This window comes from Coturnix japonica, chromosome 3 (assembly GCF_054131305.1).
Source record: "Coturnix japonica strain WE chromosome 3, WE-NBRP24, whole genome shotgun sequence".
In the NCBI taxonomy this organism is placed as follows: domain Eukaryota; kingdom Metazoa; phylum Chordata; class Aves; order Galliformes; family Phasianidae; genus Coturnix; species Coturnix japonica.
Genome location: NC_140665.1, coordinates 19,536,003 through 19,552,550, shown reverse-complemented (window position 1 = coordinate 19,552,550; position 16,548 = coordinate 19,536,003). Strand labels below are relative to the sequence as shown.

Sequence of the window (16,548 nt, the reverse complement as noted above, 5' to 3'; positions counted from 1 at the left end):
TAAAATACATTAGCACCAATAATTTTATTAAAGTAGGTCATTCATCTAGAATAAAAAGGTAGAAGAATGTGAATTAAATGCCAAGCGTGCTAACTCCCCTGTACTTGTTAACATTGAATGTGATGCCCTGTAGGCCTTCCTCAGTATCGTTAGGAATAGATTACCTGTCAGGAATATGTATGGCATATTCAAATAAGCACTGCACATATTTTTAAAACTGATATGATATGAATCCATGTAGACCAATTTTAATAGTTCAAAATGAGTCATAATTCTTGTTAACAATACAGTTATTTTTAAAATTTGCAGCAATAGTGGTCCTTTTTTATTTTCCTTATTGAAATTAAATGATATGCCTTAGGTGAGTCATTCATCACTGCTAAAGGAACTTGCCTTCTGTTGGAGTTTTTGAGTTTTTATCCATATGTAGAATGTATTTCCTACCATATTTTATTGTTATGTAGATATTATATACTAAATGCATGTTTGTATTTTTTTTTTTTTTATTTTTAAGTAATAATATCTTGCTAGAAGACTGTATTGTTTGTTTTTTTTTCTAAATGCAAAAATTAAGTGATGGCTTCACAGTGAAGGATTTTCCCACTGCAAGGGAAAATACATAACTGAATTTGCATTTTTCATATAATAATCTAGTTTGCTTTCTTGTAATGTACATTTTATAAACTAAAATACAAATGCTATCCCTTGGGGCAGAGATAAAGCAAGCAATGACTTTGAAAACAGAGCTAATAAAACTGCAGGATGAAGTGTGAAGGAAACAATTTAGAACTGAATGTACCGTAGGAGTTAACTAAATCATACATTTAGATAAAAATATTTCATTTTGGATTATGGAAAACATTTCCTGCTTACAGTAAAATTTTTTTTTCAGCTGGCTTTCAGCTAACAATAAACACAAACATAAATGTAATCATTGTACAACCGCAGTATGGTGTTAAGTAAATCATTGTAATTAACACTGTGTTTTCCTTAAGTATATTTAACGTCTTCAATGTAGTCTGTAAATCTATTATCAGAACTGATTGAGAACCCAGTGCAATTTCCTATATATCACATTTCTAGATAGCAGGGAGAATGGTTCACATAAGCATTTAACATGCAACAGGTGCTCTTCCTGGGAACAAAAGTGATTTAGTTTTTTTTTTGTCTTACAAATACTACAAAGAATCTCTAGTAGAAGTATCTTAAATTGTATTGAGAAACCAACAGAAATGCATTAATTCTGGAAGAGCTGGAAAAATAAACAGGTTTTGGAGATACCACTGCACTTCAAGTAATTTATGCAGCCCTTTTGTTCTTGCTTGTTAACACGTTTTTCTCTTTCCAGGTCCTAAGTGTGATAGTTGCAATTTTGGTTTTAAAGCTCTCAGATATTCTAATGAAGACGGATGTGAGCCTTGTCGGTGCAACAGCCACGGCTCAGCGAACCAATTCTGCAACCCTCTCACTGGGCAGTGCAATTGTAAAGAACAAGTAAAAGGACTTCTCTGTGACACCTGCGTGGACAACTTTTATGGGCTGGATGCAACTGGCTGTAAGGCTTGTGAATGCAGCGTTGCAGGGTCGCTTTCTGGAACTGTGTGTGACGCAAGGACAGGGCAATGTGCATGCAAACCAAATATTGGAGGAAGACAATGCAATGAATGCCTAGATGGCTACCACAGAATACAAGTAAATCATTCCTTTGTTTGTCTGCCATGTGATTGTGATAAGGCAGGTACAGTAAATGGCTCTCTGCTTTGTGACAAATCAACAGGACAGTGTCCTTGCAAAGCTGGTGTAATTGGCCTTCAGTGCAATCAGTGCATGCTTCACACATACAACCTCAGCGTGAGAAACCTCCTTGGTTGCCAGCGTTGTGACTGTGATGCTAAGGGTACATTAGCAGGAACAGTTTGTGACCATGTTTCTGGACAGTGTGTTTGCCTGCCTCATCGTCAGGGGAGAAGGTGCAATGAGTGTAAACCAGGTAAGGAAATTGGAAGAAAATCTATCTGATGTAGGCAGTTTGTGTCACATACTGTCATAGTGCCTGCAAAGCATTAGCATTGGTATTAAATACTTATTCTATTGCTAGAGACTGTATAATTTGTTATTACTGTAGTTTAAATATGTCCAAAACATGTTGTTTTGATACTCAAAATCTATCCAATACTTTATGATCTATTCACTAAAGAAGTCAGTGTAAGAGGTATATTTTCCGTTGTTTAATGACCTGCAACTATCTTCATTTAAAAAAAAAAAAAGAAAAAAAAAAAAAAAAAAAGAATAAAAGGAAAAAAAAAAAAAGAGAGAAAGGCAGAATGCAAGGTTTTCCCAAAGGGTACTTTGTGCATAAACCTGAGCATGGTAGAGAGGACCTCCAGGATTCAGATACAGAGATTTTTGGTTGAACTCAGATGTTGCTGGCAAGCCATAGAATCACAGAGTAACTTGAATAGGAAGGGACCTTGAAGACCACCCAGTTCCAACCTCCTACTATGGTAAGGGCTGCCACCCAACACAGCAGGCTGCCCAGGGCCTCATCCAGCCTGCCATTGAATGCCTTCAGGAATGGGGCATCCACGTCTCTGGGCAGCTGTGCCAGGGCCTCGCCACACATTGAGTAAATTTCCTTCTGAAGTCTAATTTCAATCTCTTTCTCTTAGTTTGAAATCATTCCCTCTTGTCCTATCACTATCAAGTCACATAAAAAGTTAATCTGCCACCTGCTTGTAAGATCGCTTTAAGTAGTGGAAGGATGTAATTAAGTCTCCCCAGAGCCTTCTCTTATCCAGCCCAGCTCCCTCAACTTTTCTTTGTAGAAGAGGTACTCCAACCCTCTTGTAACCTTCATTGCCACTTCTTGACCTGCTTCAATAGCTCCATATCTTTATTGGGCTGGCAACTCAGGCTTGGATACAATACTCTAGATGAGATCTCACAAGGATAAAGTGAGGTAGAGTAGGAAAATCACCTCCCTCTCCCTTCCTGGCCATCTCTCTTCTGGTGCAAACCCGGATACCATTGGCCTTCTGGGCTATATTTGTACATTGTTAGCTCTGTCATGGTTTTCAATCTGCCAGAAATTCATACATGAGGCAAATATGCTTCCCTGCCTTGTTCTATTGAGGCTGTGCTGGTTCAAGCAGGGATGTTTGCAGTTTCTCTCTGTGAATAGTTGATGCTACAGCATCAATTCGAGGCTTCATACTGTATTACTGTAAACAGAGTCCGAATGTTTATTATATGTGGGTAGTTCTGCAGTTACAACTTAATGTTTTTGTTTTAAATAGTTGCTGGGTAAGGTAAAACTATGGGTAATATTAGCTACAGGTAATAATATTAAACAGATTTAGTTCATGTTAAATACATATGCAATTTATTAAAACAGCAGGTCACATTAAAAGGTACGTTATAGCTCCATTGATTTTAATATGCCACTCAATAATTTGAACAGAGGTTAAAAAAGCTGCTTAACCTCCATTAAGTATTTTTGAAAATATTTTAAATTAAAGTATTTTAGGTACATATACTAATAAATAAGGCACTGTTCTGTTTTTCTTAGTTCTTCCTCCAGAGCTATTTGACCTACTAACCCTCTACAGCAGCCACTTAATCAGAGATCAGCAGAGGAGTGATGTCAAGGCTTCCTGAGTCAGTGACCGCCCTTGTCCTTGAAAAAAAAAGGCCAGGGTTTATGCAGAGCTAAATGGTTTAAAGAGGTTTAATTGATAGTGTGAACAGACTGGTTTGTGGAAAATCCTACGTGGCACTCAAAGGAATACTTCCACAACAGCTCTTGTTTAAAAAGAAAAGAAAGAGAAGAAAAAACTTGCTGTAACAACCATATTTAAAATAGCTAGGAAACAAGTGCAAATGTGAACATGATGAACATTGAGCTTTCTTATTTAGGTGGAAGTTTAAGTCCTTAATACTGCTACTTTTACTGTATCTCAGTGGACTGTGGTATTTTCACTAACATTTAAATGTTGATCTCAGTCTGAGCTGATTTAGAGATTTACTGTATATAGATTTTATATAAATTCTTTGTTTATGTATTCCAAATGAACTATACATAAGGCAGGATTGATTGTGTCTGGGAAGTTGTGACACGGAGGTGAATTAATATTGTTTACTGCTGGCAGCAAGCTAGAAGCAAAAAGATGGGCAACAAAAACCAACAAAAACCAAAACGATAAACAGAACAAGAATTTGTAGAAATTCAGATTATACTAGTGGGTCATTCACAGCAGCTCTTGGTGAATCACAACTGGAAAAAAGATAAAATGCAACAGCAAACAGTAAAATGTAGTAGTGCAAAAGTGTAACTAAATAGAAGAAGTACAAATTTGTCCAACATGATTCACATCATAGAAGTATGAAGTCTTGAAAAAATGACTCCCATTTGTTTTATAAAGAACTTGCAATAGCCTTCTATTATGTAAATTATATACATGTAACTACATGGAGAAATTTATTTATTTAATTAGATATGGCAAATTCTTCTCTTGATAGTACCAGTATTCAGTTGTAGAAGTATGGAAGAAAGTATGGAAACTTCCTTGGATTTGCCTTAAAACAGTGATAAGAAAGAGAGTCAACATATAGTTAAAAGCATCCCAGTAATTAGTGAAAACTTGCATCCCTAAAGCATCTAAAGCATGCTGAGGACTTTTTAGGCTGTTGGGACATTTTAATGTTGTGACCTGAGCTTTTTAGTGGAATACAGCTTTTGCCTTTTTTTTTTTTATTAAAAAAATATTTATTTATTCATTTATTTATTTATTTATTTATTTATTTTATTTTAACTGCTCTTGTGTATTTATATCTCTTGTACAGTTAATCTTATTTAAAGTAACTTTAAAAGCAGGGATTCCTCATTGTATCACATCTTCTGTATACTTTAACAAAAACTGAGAGGTTTCCAGAAGTTACTGAAATCTTAATGCAAGAAGTGTTGTGGTCAGAGACAAACTGAAAGCAAATATAACTTCACAAAATCATTTTACTATGAGAATTTCCTTTTTTGCAAAACTGTTTCCAAAGCATTCAGCAAGGTGCAGCATCTGTTTTGCTGTATTCATGACCTGCTGTCTTGCATTGTATTCTCACAAAAGTAATTCTTGGTAGATTTCTGTATGTTTGCATGTGTGTTTCAACTAGTGGCTCAAAAGAGAGTAAAAAATGATTCTAACAGGGAACTGAACAACAGAAAAGCAGTTTTACCTTATCTACAAACTTGTTTTTGAGATGTCTGAGACTGCAGTAGAAGAAATGTGATCTTTCTAAATCCCAAACAGGAGTGAATGGTTTGCCCTGCCTTATTCCACATCTGTGGCTCCATGCTAATTGGGATTTGTTCCATGCAAATCCTATCTAACGCAGATCACATATCTTGGACCTGTGTTGTTTAAATTTGTGATGCTTTCTGTACAAATTGCCTCTCTTGAAGTGACCAAGTTGCCACTGTTGCTAACTACATTTTGCAGCACAGACTGTGATTAAGAAATGAGTGCTACTGCCATAGTTGATAAGCATGTAAATGTGCTAAGTAATTTTTCAGGTGTTTCTTTCTCATGAGATATACAGCAGAAGAAGTAATATGACTATGATTAAAAAAGGAAGATGAATACTTTGCTATGACTTTCATTCTTCCTTTTGAAGTGTCTTTGATTGACAAATGTGATCAGTTATGGTTGAATTGGAAAAAAATCTGACAAAGAATAAGCGTAATACTAGCTATATACTTAGATCTTGTAGAGATTTGCAGAGGCTGCCTTAAAATTGGAAATTGGCTCTTTTATACAACAGTGGATCCTCCATAAAGCAACTTTTATGAGCCCTTCTAACCTTGCTGTAAATTAAGATTGCATTAAGTTATTTCTTACTCCTTCCTGTCAAATGATAGAAGGTGGAAGTAAATAATAATAATAATAGTTATGACAACCGGTATGAATTTGTTATCCTCTCTTACCTTTTTCTATGCATTAATTGTGGTAATTAATTTACCTATAAATATCATGAGAGGTAGAGACTTGTTTTCTCATCCTCACTTTTACTTTAAAAAAATCATTTATTAATTGCTACTTTCAAATTTTTAATAGACCAGGAAACTTGGTTAGACTTTCTGAGTATCTGTAGAAGATTATCGTAATAAAAACATTGTACCAAAGTCTTTACTCCTCTACAGTGGTATGGCTATTATGACATAAGGGTAGAAATTAGGGCCAGGCTGTTTAATGTTAGTATACAGATTGTTTGAAATTTTTCTTTCTGCTGTGACAGAAGCAACATGCACTAGAGCCATCAGTCCTGCTCAGATGAAATTAATTTCCATAGTAGGTGTGGCTTATTTATTCACTATGATCTTTGCTTAAGCATTAATTTTATGCAAAATTTCTTGTGGACAAGAATCTGTTTCAGTTTGTCTGCTTATCGTTTACTGCAGCTGTAAACTGGGTTCTGAAGAAGCACTTTGACCTTCTGCTGGAGTCCAGGCTTAACTTGTTTCCTATCTTCCTGTTTTGTTCTCGGAGTGGAGTTGTTCATTGTGCTCAAGAGTGACATTGCTGGGAAATGGTCTTTCCTTATTTATGCACAGGATGAATACTATACTGTGCAGACAACTGCAGTATGAGATAATACATGCTGCCTCACTAATAACTTCAAGCTATTCAGTCTCTACGGTGGCTCACTTCAGGGCCTCTCTGGAATAAAGTGCCAACAGCATGTTTTTTTTATGATGCGAATGTATGTTAACTGGAGACTGATATCACTTCAGTGTCCACTTGAGATTTATCTCACTGAGGATCAGAGGCTAAACTTGAACAAAGATCTGAGCACTAAAATTCTAATGTTTTCAATTTGTTTAGTTCTTCTGCTATTTGGAGATGAGCTCACAGTGCAACACCACCATGAAGTCAGAGAATACCACCCTAGGGGTGTATATATGAAACAATCTCATGTAAGAGAAAATAAATAATAAGGCTGTAAGCAATATGAGATTTTACAATACAATTTTGGGCCCCTTGTTATAAAACAAGGCATCAGAAAGTTATTGGACACTGAAAAAGATTTGGTAACTGAGAATATGACTGAGAAGAAATTGATTAAACTTCATCTGTAGATGGGGAAGGTGTCTGAGAAGTCTTTGCAAATGCTAGGACCACTGCTTGAAGATTGCTACTCACTGCTAATGTGTGCTATTAAGACTGTATCATCATCATTTGCTGAACTCATATGCATTGCTATATTTTAATCAACTGTAATACTCCAAAAGAAACATCAAAGCAGTTTGAAAAACTCAGTGATATGAATATTAATAATCATGTAAGAAAAGAAAGTAATTTTGGCAAAATGCATAATTTTACTTCTTACTAGTATTCGATTATTTGAATTGTCTTCTGATGTGGCATATAGGAAAAAAAACTTAGTAAGAATGGAATGAGTTCATAGAGAAATAGATTAGACAAGTGGTACATTATCACTATGAATTGTGTTAAAAAATCACTTGTAATTTCAAGTGAGGCTGCAAATTCTTCAGTGTCCATCTTGGAGGTATATGTAGTCTATATGAATGCATTTACTTGTAATAGGTTAGAAAGCTGCATGGATAAAGATTACTTGTGAGGGGAACAGGGTGAAAAACAGAATGGCGGAAGGTAAAGTTGAATGTTCCAGTTCATAATTTGAAATAATACAGGAAAAGAAAGATAGGTTTCAGAATGAAAGCTTTTTAATAGCAGGTAAATAACAGTTTTTTGACACTTTACTATTTCTTTTTTTTTTTTTTAATTTTTATTTTTTTTATTTATTTATTTTTGTGAGTGTGAGTAGAATATAGGATATTAAGTAGGAATCAAACATTTTTTACATGGATCTGAGAATGCTGACCACATACAGGCTTTCTTAAGAAACATCCACAAATTCCAAGGGTTCAAGGGATCACCCCTGGCTGAAAAAGATTGAGACACCTTAAGAAAATGTGCATTTCTCCCATTTTGTAGCTATGTAATATAGACCATAGATGTCATCAAACTAGTATAGACAAATGCCTTTTCTTTCTTATTACTACTTATGCTTCTATTGTGGTGCTATTTGTTAGTACTTCTTACGTCCTTGGATCTTTACTTTCCCTATTTTCATTTGCTCTGTTTCAAAAAGTCTGTAGGTAATAAAAAATCAGAATTAGCAATTAGAGGGTAAATAATACCTTTAGAATGTGCCAGTGAGGTTTAGGACCTCTGCTCTGCAGGAAGGCTGTATTGCTTTGGGTTGGTGGTACATTTATTACCTAATCTTTGGTTCTGATGCTTTATCCCTGATTATAGGCAAGTTACTATCAGTCTTACTGTGTTAATTTTTTAACATTTGTTCTTATACTGTCTATTCTCAAAGCTCCTTCTCTTTTTTAGGTTTTTATTTCTCTCCATCCAGTGTCACTGGCTGCCTGCCATGCCTGTGCCACACAGCTGGTTCAGCAAATCAGGTGTGTGACAAGCTAACTGGCCAATGTATTTGCCAAGATGTCTCTGTAACGGGACGGACATGTGAACGCTGCAAAGAACATCATTTTGGATTTGACTCTGTCACAGGGAGGTGAGTGTTCGTTTTATTATGTTTCAATTAAAACACCCTTTATGTTTTTCTCATAGTATCTCATTCTGCAGTTTCAGCGACAAAAAGTAGTTGCTCAGCGTAATATCCATCCTTTGGATTCTTGCATGCACTTTGAGTGAGTTATGCAATTCTCTGTGCTCACGTGTGCTGAAATTAAAAATTACGACACAGATTAGAGCAGAGCAAATGTAATAGCTGTGTAAAGGCAGTATATAATGTTATAGCTATTGGTAACTCTTACACCACACTCAGTGGTGTCCTCTGTAGGATCTATGATTTTGTGAGGTGTTAATCGCTGACTAATAAATTACTTATTTTCAGTTATATATAGGAAATGTAATCTACCATTCTTAAGGGTCTTCCTTAATTTCACTTTTTTTTAATGTCAGCAGCAGTAGAAATACAGCACCTTTCCTCTTAAATATCTGTTGTTCTGAATGCATGTATTCTTATCCTGCACTTATGTACCACAGAGCGAATTGTTTATCTAATGTACCCGGGGGCCTTTACATATACTGAAATTATATGGATATATTCTCTGGAACATAAGAGGTAAAATATATCTATAGGTAATGCATTGTTATTCCAACTATTGCTCTATCTTTCTCTTCCAGGGTTGTCTTTTTTTTTTTTTTTTTTTTTTGCTTAATCCTCACCATCTCAATTTCCTCCTAAATATTGTCCAGAAAGATTGCACAGCTCTAATGCTATCATATTTTCATGCAGACTGATGGTGTTAGGCTTTTTTTTTATGCTTTGTATTTATGCCTTTAAAAAACAAACAAAACTGAAAAACAAACAAAGCTTAAGCAAAATGAGCAAAATATTCATCCCCATGCTCCTTTCCCCGAGCTAGTGTTGGCATGCTTTTAGGCAGTGATTATCAGTCTTGTCTGGCATATACTTGACATTATTCTGCAGATTTTTCACTTTTACTTTTATGTTACTGTCACTCATTAAGAGACTTTTAAAATTATTTTTTACTGTGATGGGTCACCGAGGCTTCTGCTAATGGTCATAAAGTAATTTGTAGGAATAAGGACTTCCTATTTTCACTTCCTGTCATTTGTAATGGTGAGAAATAAAATCAGTGCAATATTTATATTCTCTTTTAAATAGATTTTCTTTATTATTAATCTTTTTTTTTCAGTTACTTGAAATAGATTTCCCACCCCCTCACCCCCAACTTTTAGCATATGAGATAAAGTTTTAGATCTTGAACTAGATGTTTGTCTCCCATTACTTGCCTTTTGAGCTGTCTTCTGAAATTCAAAAGACAGATATATCTAGATTGGAAGTAAGTCTTATTTTATAAAGAGTTTTTCAATTCTGGATAGTTAATTGGAGTTGGCTTTTAATGCATTAGTGCTTCTTAATCTGCATGACAATATTGAAGACTGCTCTGGTAGTATAATAACATGATTAACTTCTGTTGTGTACACTTGTCTTTTGGTTACCATCTTCTTGGGCAACGTACCTCTATTCCTCATGCAGAACCATTTATCCACTGAAAATGTTAATCCAAGTCTTTACTTGTTAATCTATTCTAATCCATTTCTTTAACTGTTAATATCCTTTTAAAAAGAGCGGTATACTCTTTTTTTTTTTTTTCTTTGTAATGTTGCACAGCCATTGAAACCATTTTTGCTCCAAGCATCTTTTAAAAACTCTTTAGTAATAGAATAAAAAGGATATGAACTATCAGCAGTAGCAAAGACATATCTGCCTTAGCACAGTTGAAGAAAAGAAGCAAAAGTTGTGACATACGGGAACTGAGAGCCTTTAAAACTCTGTAAGTCTTAGAGGAATGTATGTGTGTGCTGATTTCTTCTGTGGTGTTTTCAAGGCAAAACAGAAACTACATTTTTTTTTTTTTTTAAATGCATTTCAGCTAATGAAGGAAAGTTATTTCCTCGACAATCAGTGAATTAGAGGTTCTGGTTGTTTACAGTGGCCTGAACAGATCTATTATAATTGTGGGTATTAATACACTTGTGATATGCCTTACTTTAGTTTAGTATTGTTTACTATAATGAACTGGTCAATGAGCATCACAAATTGTTTATCTATATATATATATCTTGACAGATTACTGTTTATGAAATCCATTTAGCAAGTGAGGTTTTCCCATAAGGATGAAAAATGAAGATTTTAAACAGATTGCTGGAGAGGCTCTAACTGCACCTAGAGAGTCAATGTAATAAAGGTTTCTCTGTATTAATATTACAAAAGCCATTTATCCTCACAAAATCAATATTGCAATTCATCTTGCCCCGACACTTTTTTTTCCATGTTTTAAAAGTCTGTTTTCCCTGATTATATATAATTCTATTTTAATAAATCATAAATATATTTGACTCAGAGTATCCTGATGAAGTTGCATTTAACAAGAAAGCCGAAAAGATTTCTTACAAGTTTAAGTTTCAAATGATAAGTTTTTTTCAGTCCTGAACTGACTGTCCTCAATCCTTACTCAGAAGCATGAACAGTGCATAAAAATGAAACCAGTAGTAATGTTCCATAGTTTAAGAAAATGTGTTGTGTTTATCCTGAAAATGCATGTAGAAAATTGTGTGGAATCAGATATGATAACATGCTTGGTGTCAGCAAGATCAGGACCTTAATTAATTATAGAGGGAGATGGGGAGCTTATGCTTTTTCTAGAGGAAATTAGAACTATTTCAAGTGAAACGCAGCAGCCCCACCCTGTCAGGCAGTGAAAAGTATTACTGTGCTCTTACTGTGATTGTATGTGTATGGGAGTTTGATTGTCTTGTGTGAATGATAATGAAAACCAGAATACTCAGGAGGCTCTTAATCATAAGAGGTGCAGTAATATACAGGAGTGTGGGAAGGGAAACTTGTCTCTTACTGTTTAGAGATTGAGACAATTTCGTTAACCACCTCTCACCCCCAAACTCTACATATTAAATGTCTCATCACATAACAAAATAAATAAATTATAAAGTGCTGTCTTGCTGAGCAAGTAATTCTGTCTTCTTTTTTTCCTCTAACTAAACCATTTTTTTCCGTCATGGCATTTAAATAGTCTAAACAAAACCTCTATTTGAAGGGGGATTTGGAAATGCTGTCTACAGATGAAAGGACTTAATACAGTTTGAAAAAAAAATTGCCCTTTTCTCTTGACTGTAAAAGAGAACAAACTACAGAATAGTGGTTTCCAAGAGAGAATGTATTTTATTTATTCCCAAGAGGATATTAGTCCATAAAACAAATTTGCAGCTTATTTTGCAGCTTTAGCTTTTATCAGCCTTTTTAAGGGTGTTGAATGATTACCCAGGAGATCACACAGCACGAGCTGCTGTGGAGTAAAGGAACTCTAATACAGAGAGCTCTGTGATGGGTTGAAAATATATGGGAAGAGTTTTCTTTAACTTGTTTAAAAATCTGTCACATTTAATGTCTATTTCACTGATTATTGACCTGAATTTTTGTGTCCTAATGCGAAAACACTTTCCACCCTCCCCTCCTTTTTCCCTTGCCTTAAAAAGCCCACACCTAAGTCATAAGTGAACTCACTTTCCCTTTTGCCTCCTTACAGAAGGAGATGATAGGCCAAGGTGATGGTGATAACTGCAAAAGTGATGAAGTAAATTGTGTAAAGGCACCGCCTTCTATCTCCTCATATTTGGCCAAGCAAAGAACATTAGAAAATAAACTCATCTAATCTTGTCAGAGGGATGTGGCATGACTGCCTCTCCCTTGGAATCTTCCAAAGATGTCATGTTGCTGACAAAGATGTCGGCATTGGCGTTTGTCCTTTAAATGTGTGTCAATAGGTAAATAGTATACCGAGTGAAAATCAAGCTGATCATGAGAACATAGTTTCTCAGATGTCCTGTTTCATGCAGGAACCAGTGCAACTGACTGCACATGTTACCCCGAACTGTACATTTGTGCCAGAAAGACTGTACATGAAAGCACCGCAGGACTGAGTGCATAATGTAGTTATTACCAAATATTAATATGCATTTGATAAATGAATCAATATATTTGATAGAGCTTTAATTCCAAGCAGATTTAATATAGATCAGAATATCATTCTAGCATTGAGATTTTAATTTTTATGGTGTGCAACTTTTTAAAATTACTTTTATTTCTTTTAGGCTGATGGATTTTCTGCTGTGTCTCAGGCTACTTAACTTTTTATGATTTTTTTCATTATGTCACACAAGAATCTTTTAAACAAAACCCTACTGTGCTTAACTGAAGTGTTAATGTGTTTTGATCAGTTCCCTGTTTTGCTTTTGTTTATAGATGTCAGCACTGTAATTGTCATCCTGCAGGAGCCATTAGTGGGACTTGTCATCTTGTTACTGGACAATGTGTTTGTAAACAATTTGTAACTGGCTTGAAATGTGACAACTGTGTTCCCGATGCCAGTAATTTGGATGTCCACAACCTATTTGGCTGCAGTAAAAGTAAGTGGATGTTAGGCCTTAAAAGCGTGTCTTTCAAATTGATGCTTATTTATTGAATTAAGAAGTATAAAATTAGTTCATCGGTACTAAAACTGGGTTTGGCTTTTTTTCTTCTATATTTCTTGCCCTGGAAGTTTGTATTTTCTGCTGTCAGTATCCTAGGAGCATTTTCTGTTGCCATGTACAGAATGCTCCATGCCATAAATACAGCTTTTACTTGCTGGTCAAACCTACTTGAGAGGTAAGCCATAGGTTCCTTCCACTTTTTACCACTTTCTTTACAGTGACGAAGGCAGAATTCTCCTTTTAGTCTCATGAATGCAAAAATATTTGTGCAACTTACAGCTTAGCCTTGCCCCCCCCCCCCCCCTTTTTTTTTCCTGCCTTCAAAATGTTTAAAAACCAGAAAAATTGTATTTAATTCAAAATCTGGTCCTCAGTGCTGCGTCGCTTTTTTCTGTTTCCTCATGGAACTTTTTTTCAGTCAGTCTGGGAAAATACGTGATATGATCAGAGCATTGCAAACTGGGTTGTATGAGGTTTGGCTAATGCTGTGCTGATGGCCAGATCATGAAGTGTAAGGAGTCCTTTTGCAATGGAACATCTGTTCTTTTGTCCTTGCAGTGAGTCTAGATTTGAAGAGACAGCAAGACTTTGTGTCAAATTGAAATGTTCATACTGCTCACTGCTGGTGCGTTGTCTTTTTGATGGCAGGGATATGAAAGGAGGGGAAAAGCATTATATGTAATAAGAAAATTCATTTTTTGAATTGTCTTTAATTCTGAGTTCAGAAAAGTGCTTTGAGGACATGATACTATACAGTGCCAAACTCTGTGATTGGGACCTGTGCTAAGAATGGAAAAATTGTTCTACATTGTTTTGTCACATTCTACTGTCATATGCAGTTAAAAGCTCAGTCTTAAAAATTCTCATAACCACTTAGTGAGATTCTCTGCAGATGCTAATTGGTAACTTCCATCAGTAGACCTAATTAATAATGACATGACTGGTTGTATTGCAAATCAGCACATGAAGCCATGCGTAATGCAACAGCAGGGTTAGGTGTTCCCAAGCAATTTCTATGTATTTCTTGATCTTCTTTCAAGACATCTATTCTGCATAGAAATTTATATGCGATATATCTTTGTGATATATGTGTACTGTAGACTTTCAAGCAGATATGTATATGCACAAAGAGATTATTTACAGGGGCGCTTTGATACCTGCTTGAATTTAGATTGTAAATACCTCTGGTTTGCAAATAATCTGTTGCAGATTACAGAATGCACAATACTATAAAGGAAACAGAATGAAGAGTCAGATCTGTTTCCAGAGGTGATAGTTTTCTAAGTCTGTTGTTAAAGACAGTTTTGCTTTGTTTCTTACATTACTTTTCTGTAGTACATATAGCATCTATTCAGTGTGAAGTTAGTTGGTTAGCTTGTTTCTTTACAGAAATGTTAAGAAGTTTCATTAGAATGTATAATAATACATGGTAATTTCTATGATGCCATTCTTCCTCCAAGTACTTTAAAAACATAAACCAACCTAATTATTTATGTTGAGATATACATTGGATAAAGGTCAGTTGCAATCCAGCTGTAAAACTGATTAATAATAACATGATAAAGATAAATGATATAGGTAGGAATTATTTGTAATTGCTGTTTCTTTGAATATATAAATTTGAACTTGGATAAAAAGCTAAATGGATTAAAGGCCATTTGGATAGCTCAGTTCAACTGATTTTAAAGTCTTTTCTGAATGAATGTATGCTTCCTTGAAAGTTTTTATTTAATGAAAAAAGCTTAAAGAAAACCATATCTTATATACCACTTTCTTTGCGTTATCATTTATGCGTATGGCTCTTGATTGCCTACATCATTAAACACTGTTTTTGTATATGTGTTTTAGCTCCATTCCAGCAACCGCCTCCTACAGGAGAAGTTCTCAATTCCTCTGCTATCAGTCTCTCGTGGAATTCCCCTGACTCTCCAAATTCTAACCGCATTATTTACCTGTTGTATAGGGATGAGACTGAAATTTATACAGCTGAAGACTACTACCCTTATAGTAAGTTTTTGTGTGCACATGTATTTTGTTAAATGTATGTATTTTTTTTCTTCTTTCTGCATTGTTATTATCATCCTTTTCAGTTTTGAATACGTTACTGTCTTTAGTTGGTTATTCTTTATTATTTTTCCTTGAAAGAAATGAGCACTGATTTAAAATCAGCAAAGTGAGTCACATAAAACAGATTTTTACTTTTCAAACCAAATGAACAAACTTAAAGAATTCTGTGCAAGAATACACAGGTTCCAAAATCAAGGAGAGACACTGCTAACATCCTGAATAAAGAATTAGAGTGAATGGAAGTGCCCATAAAATGCTTAAACTCTTTTATTTTTCATCCTCCTGGTTTTAAACTGTTAACAGAGTAGGAAAGCTTTTTGTGGTCTAACTTTTAGCACCTTCTGTTGAGCTATCAGTGTAGCTCCTGGTTTGCCTTTTGCAGCACCACTTCTCTCATGTTGAGGCTTGCAAAGGGATCCTCAGAAGGCAATCCTCAAGGATTTGGCACTCTGTTATAACTGGAAAGGCCATTTTGTGCTAGTATTGATTGTCTTATCAAAGCAAAGGAGATGGATTTGGACCCTGTATTTATGTAATACTGCATACAAGTGCTTTTTAAAAGGACAGGCGTGTTTTAATACAGCTAGACTGATTTCCCAGTCTGCAGCTTCTTTGTTGCATTTTCCTTCCATTGGAGCATTAAAATAGTGGCTTTAAAGTTGAGTTTTTCCTCATTATTGATGCTTACTCTATAATGGATGGGTAAAGTAGATTTTTTTTTTTTCAGTAGGACAAATCGTTTGGCTTAAAAAATATTTTCTTCTGTTTGTTTGTTTCATGTTCTGTTTTGTTACAACTGATTACTGTGCGTGGGTTATGCTTGACTTTGGGCACTTCATAGAATAATGCTGTGAAGAAACATGTGAAATGCATGGATATGGTCAAGTGACAGGATAGAAAGAATTATTACAAAAAGTTTGTAGAGCTAATAGGAAATACATCAACTTCTTTAATATCAATAGAGTAAAAATATGAAGTCATTTCAAAAATATATTTTGTTGTCATAAATCTCTGCTCTTGAAACTGAGTACAATGTTGATGATGTTAATTCATAACTGCACATACTTCAGTGAGAGTAAAAACCTCTGAATGTGCTTAGCTGGATAATGAATGAGACAAGCATATTTCTGTGTAACAAAACTTCTGATTTGTTAAAGCAATGATTTGACTTAAACTCATTTATTTATTTATTTTTACATTTTCTGGCGATCCATCTTACTAATGATGTAAAGTCATCTGCTGGTATTTCGGTATCAGAGAATATTTTGTTACTGCCATTGATATTGTTTGGCTTTTTTACTTTCTTTTTTTTCTCAGTGTAGCATTGAATTTATAATGCCTGTGAAATGCA

At 34.9% G+C, this 16,548-nt stretch overlaps 1 protein-coding gene across 1 annotated transcript in view; it reads left to right on the top strand.

Moving 5' to 3' along the window:
* USH2A (usherin) overlaps positions 1-16,548 on the top strand; it is a 342,112-nt gene that overhangs the window by 60,213 nt on the left and 265,351 nt on the right. The window contains exons 13-16 of the mRNA XM_085542932.1: positions 1,349-1,990; positions 8,418-8,601; positions 12,901-13,064; positions 14,979-15,137. Of these exons, the coding sequence (XP_085399058.1) occupies positions 1,349-1,990; positions 8,418-8,601; positions 12,901-13,064; positions 14,979-15,137 (1,149 nt within the window). The remainder of the gene's footprint in view (positions 1-1,348; positions 1,991-8,417; positions 8,602-12,900; positions 13,065-14,978; positions 15,138-16,548) is intronic.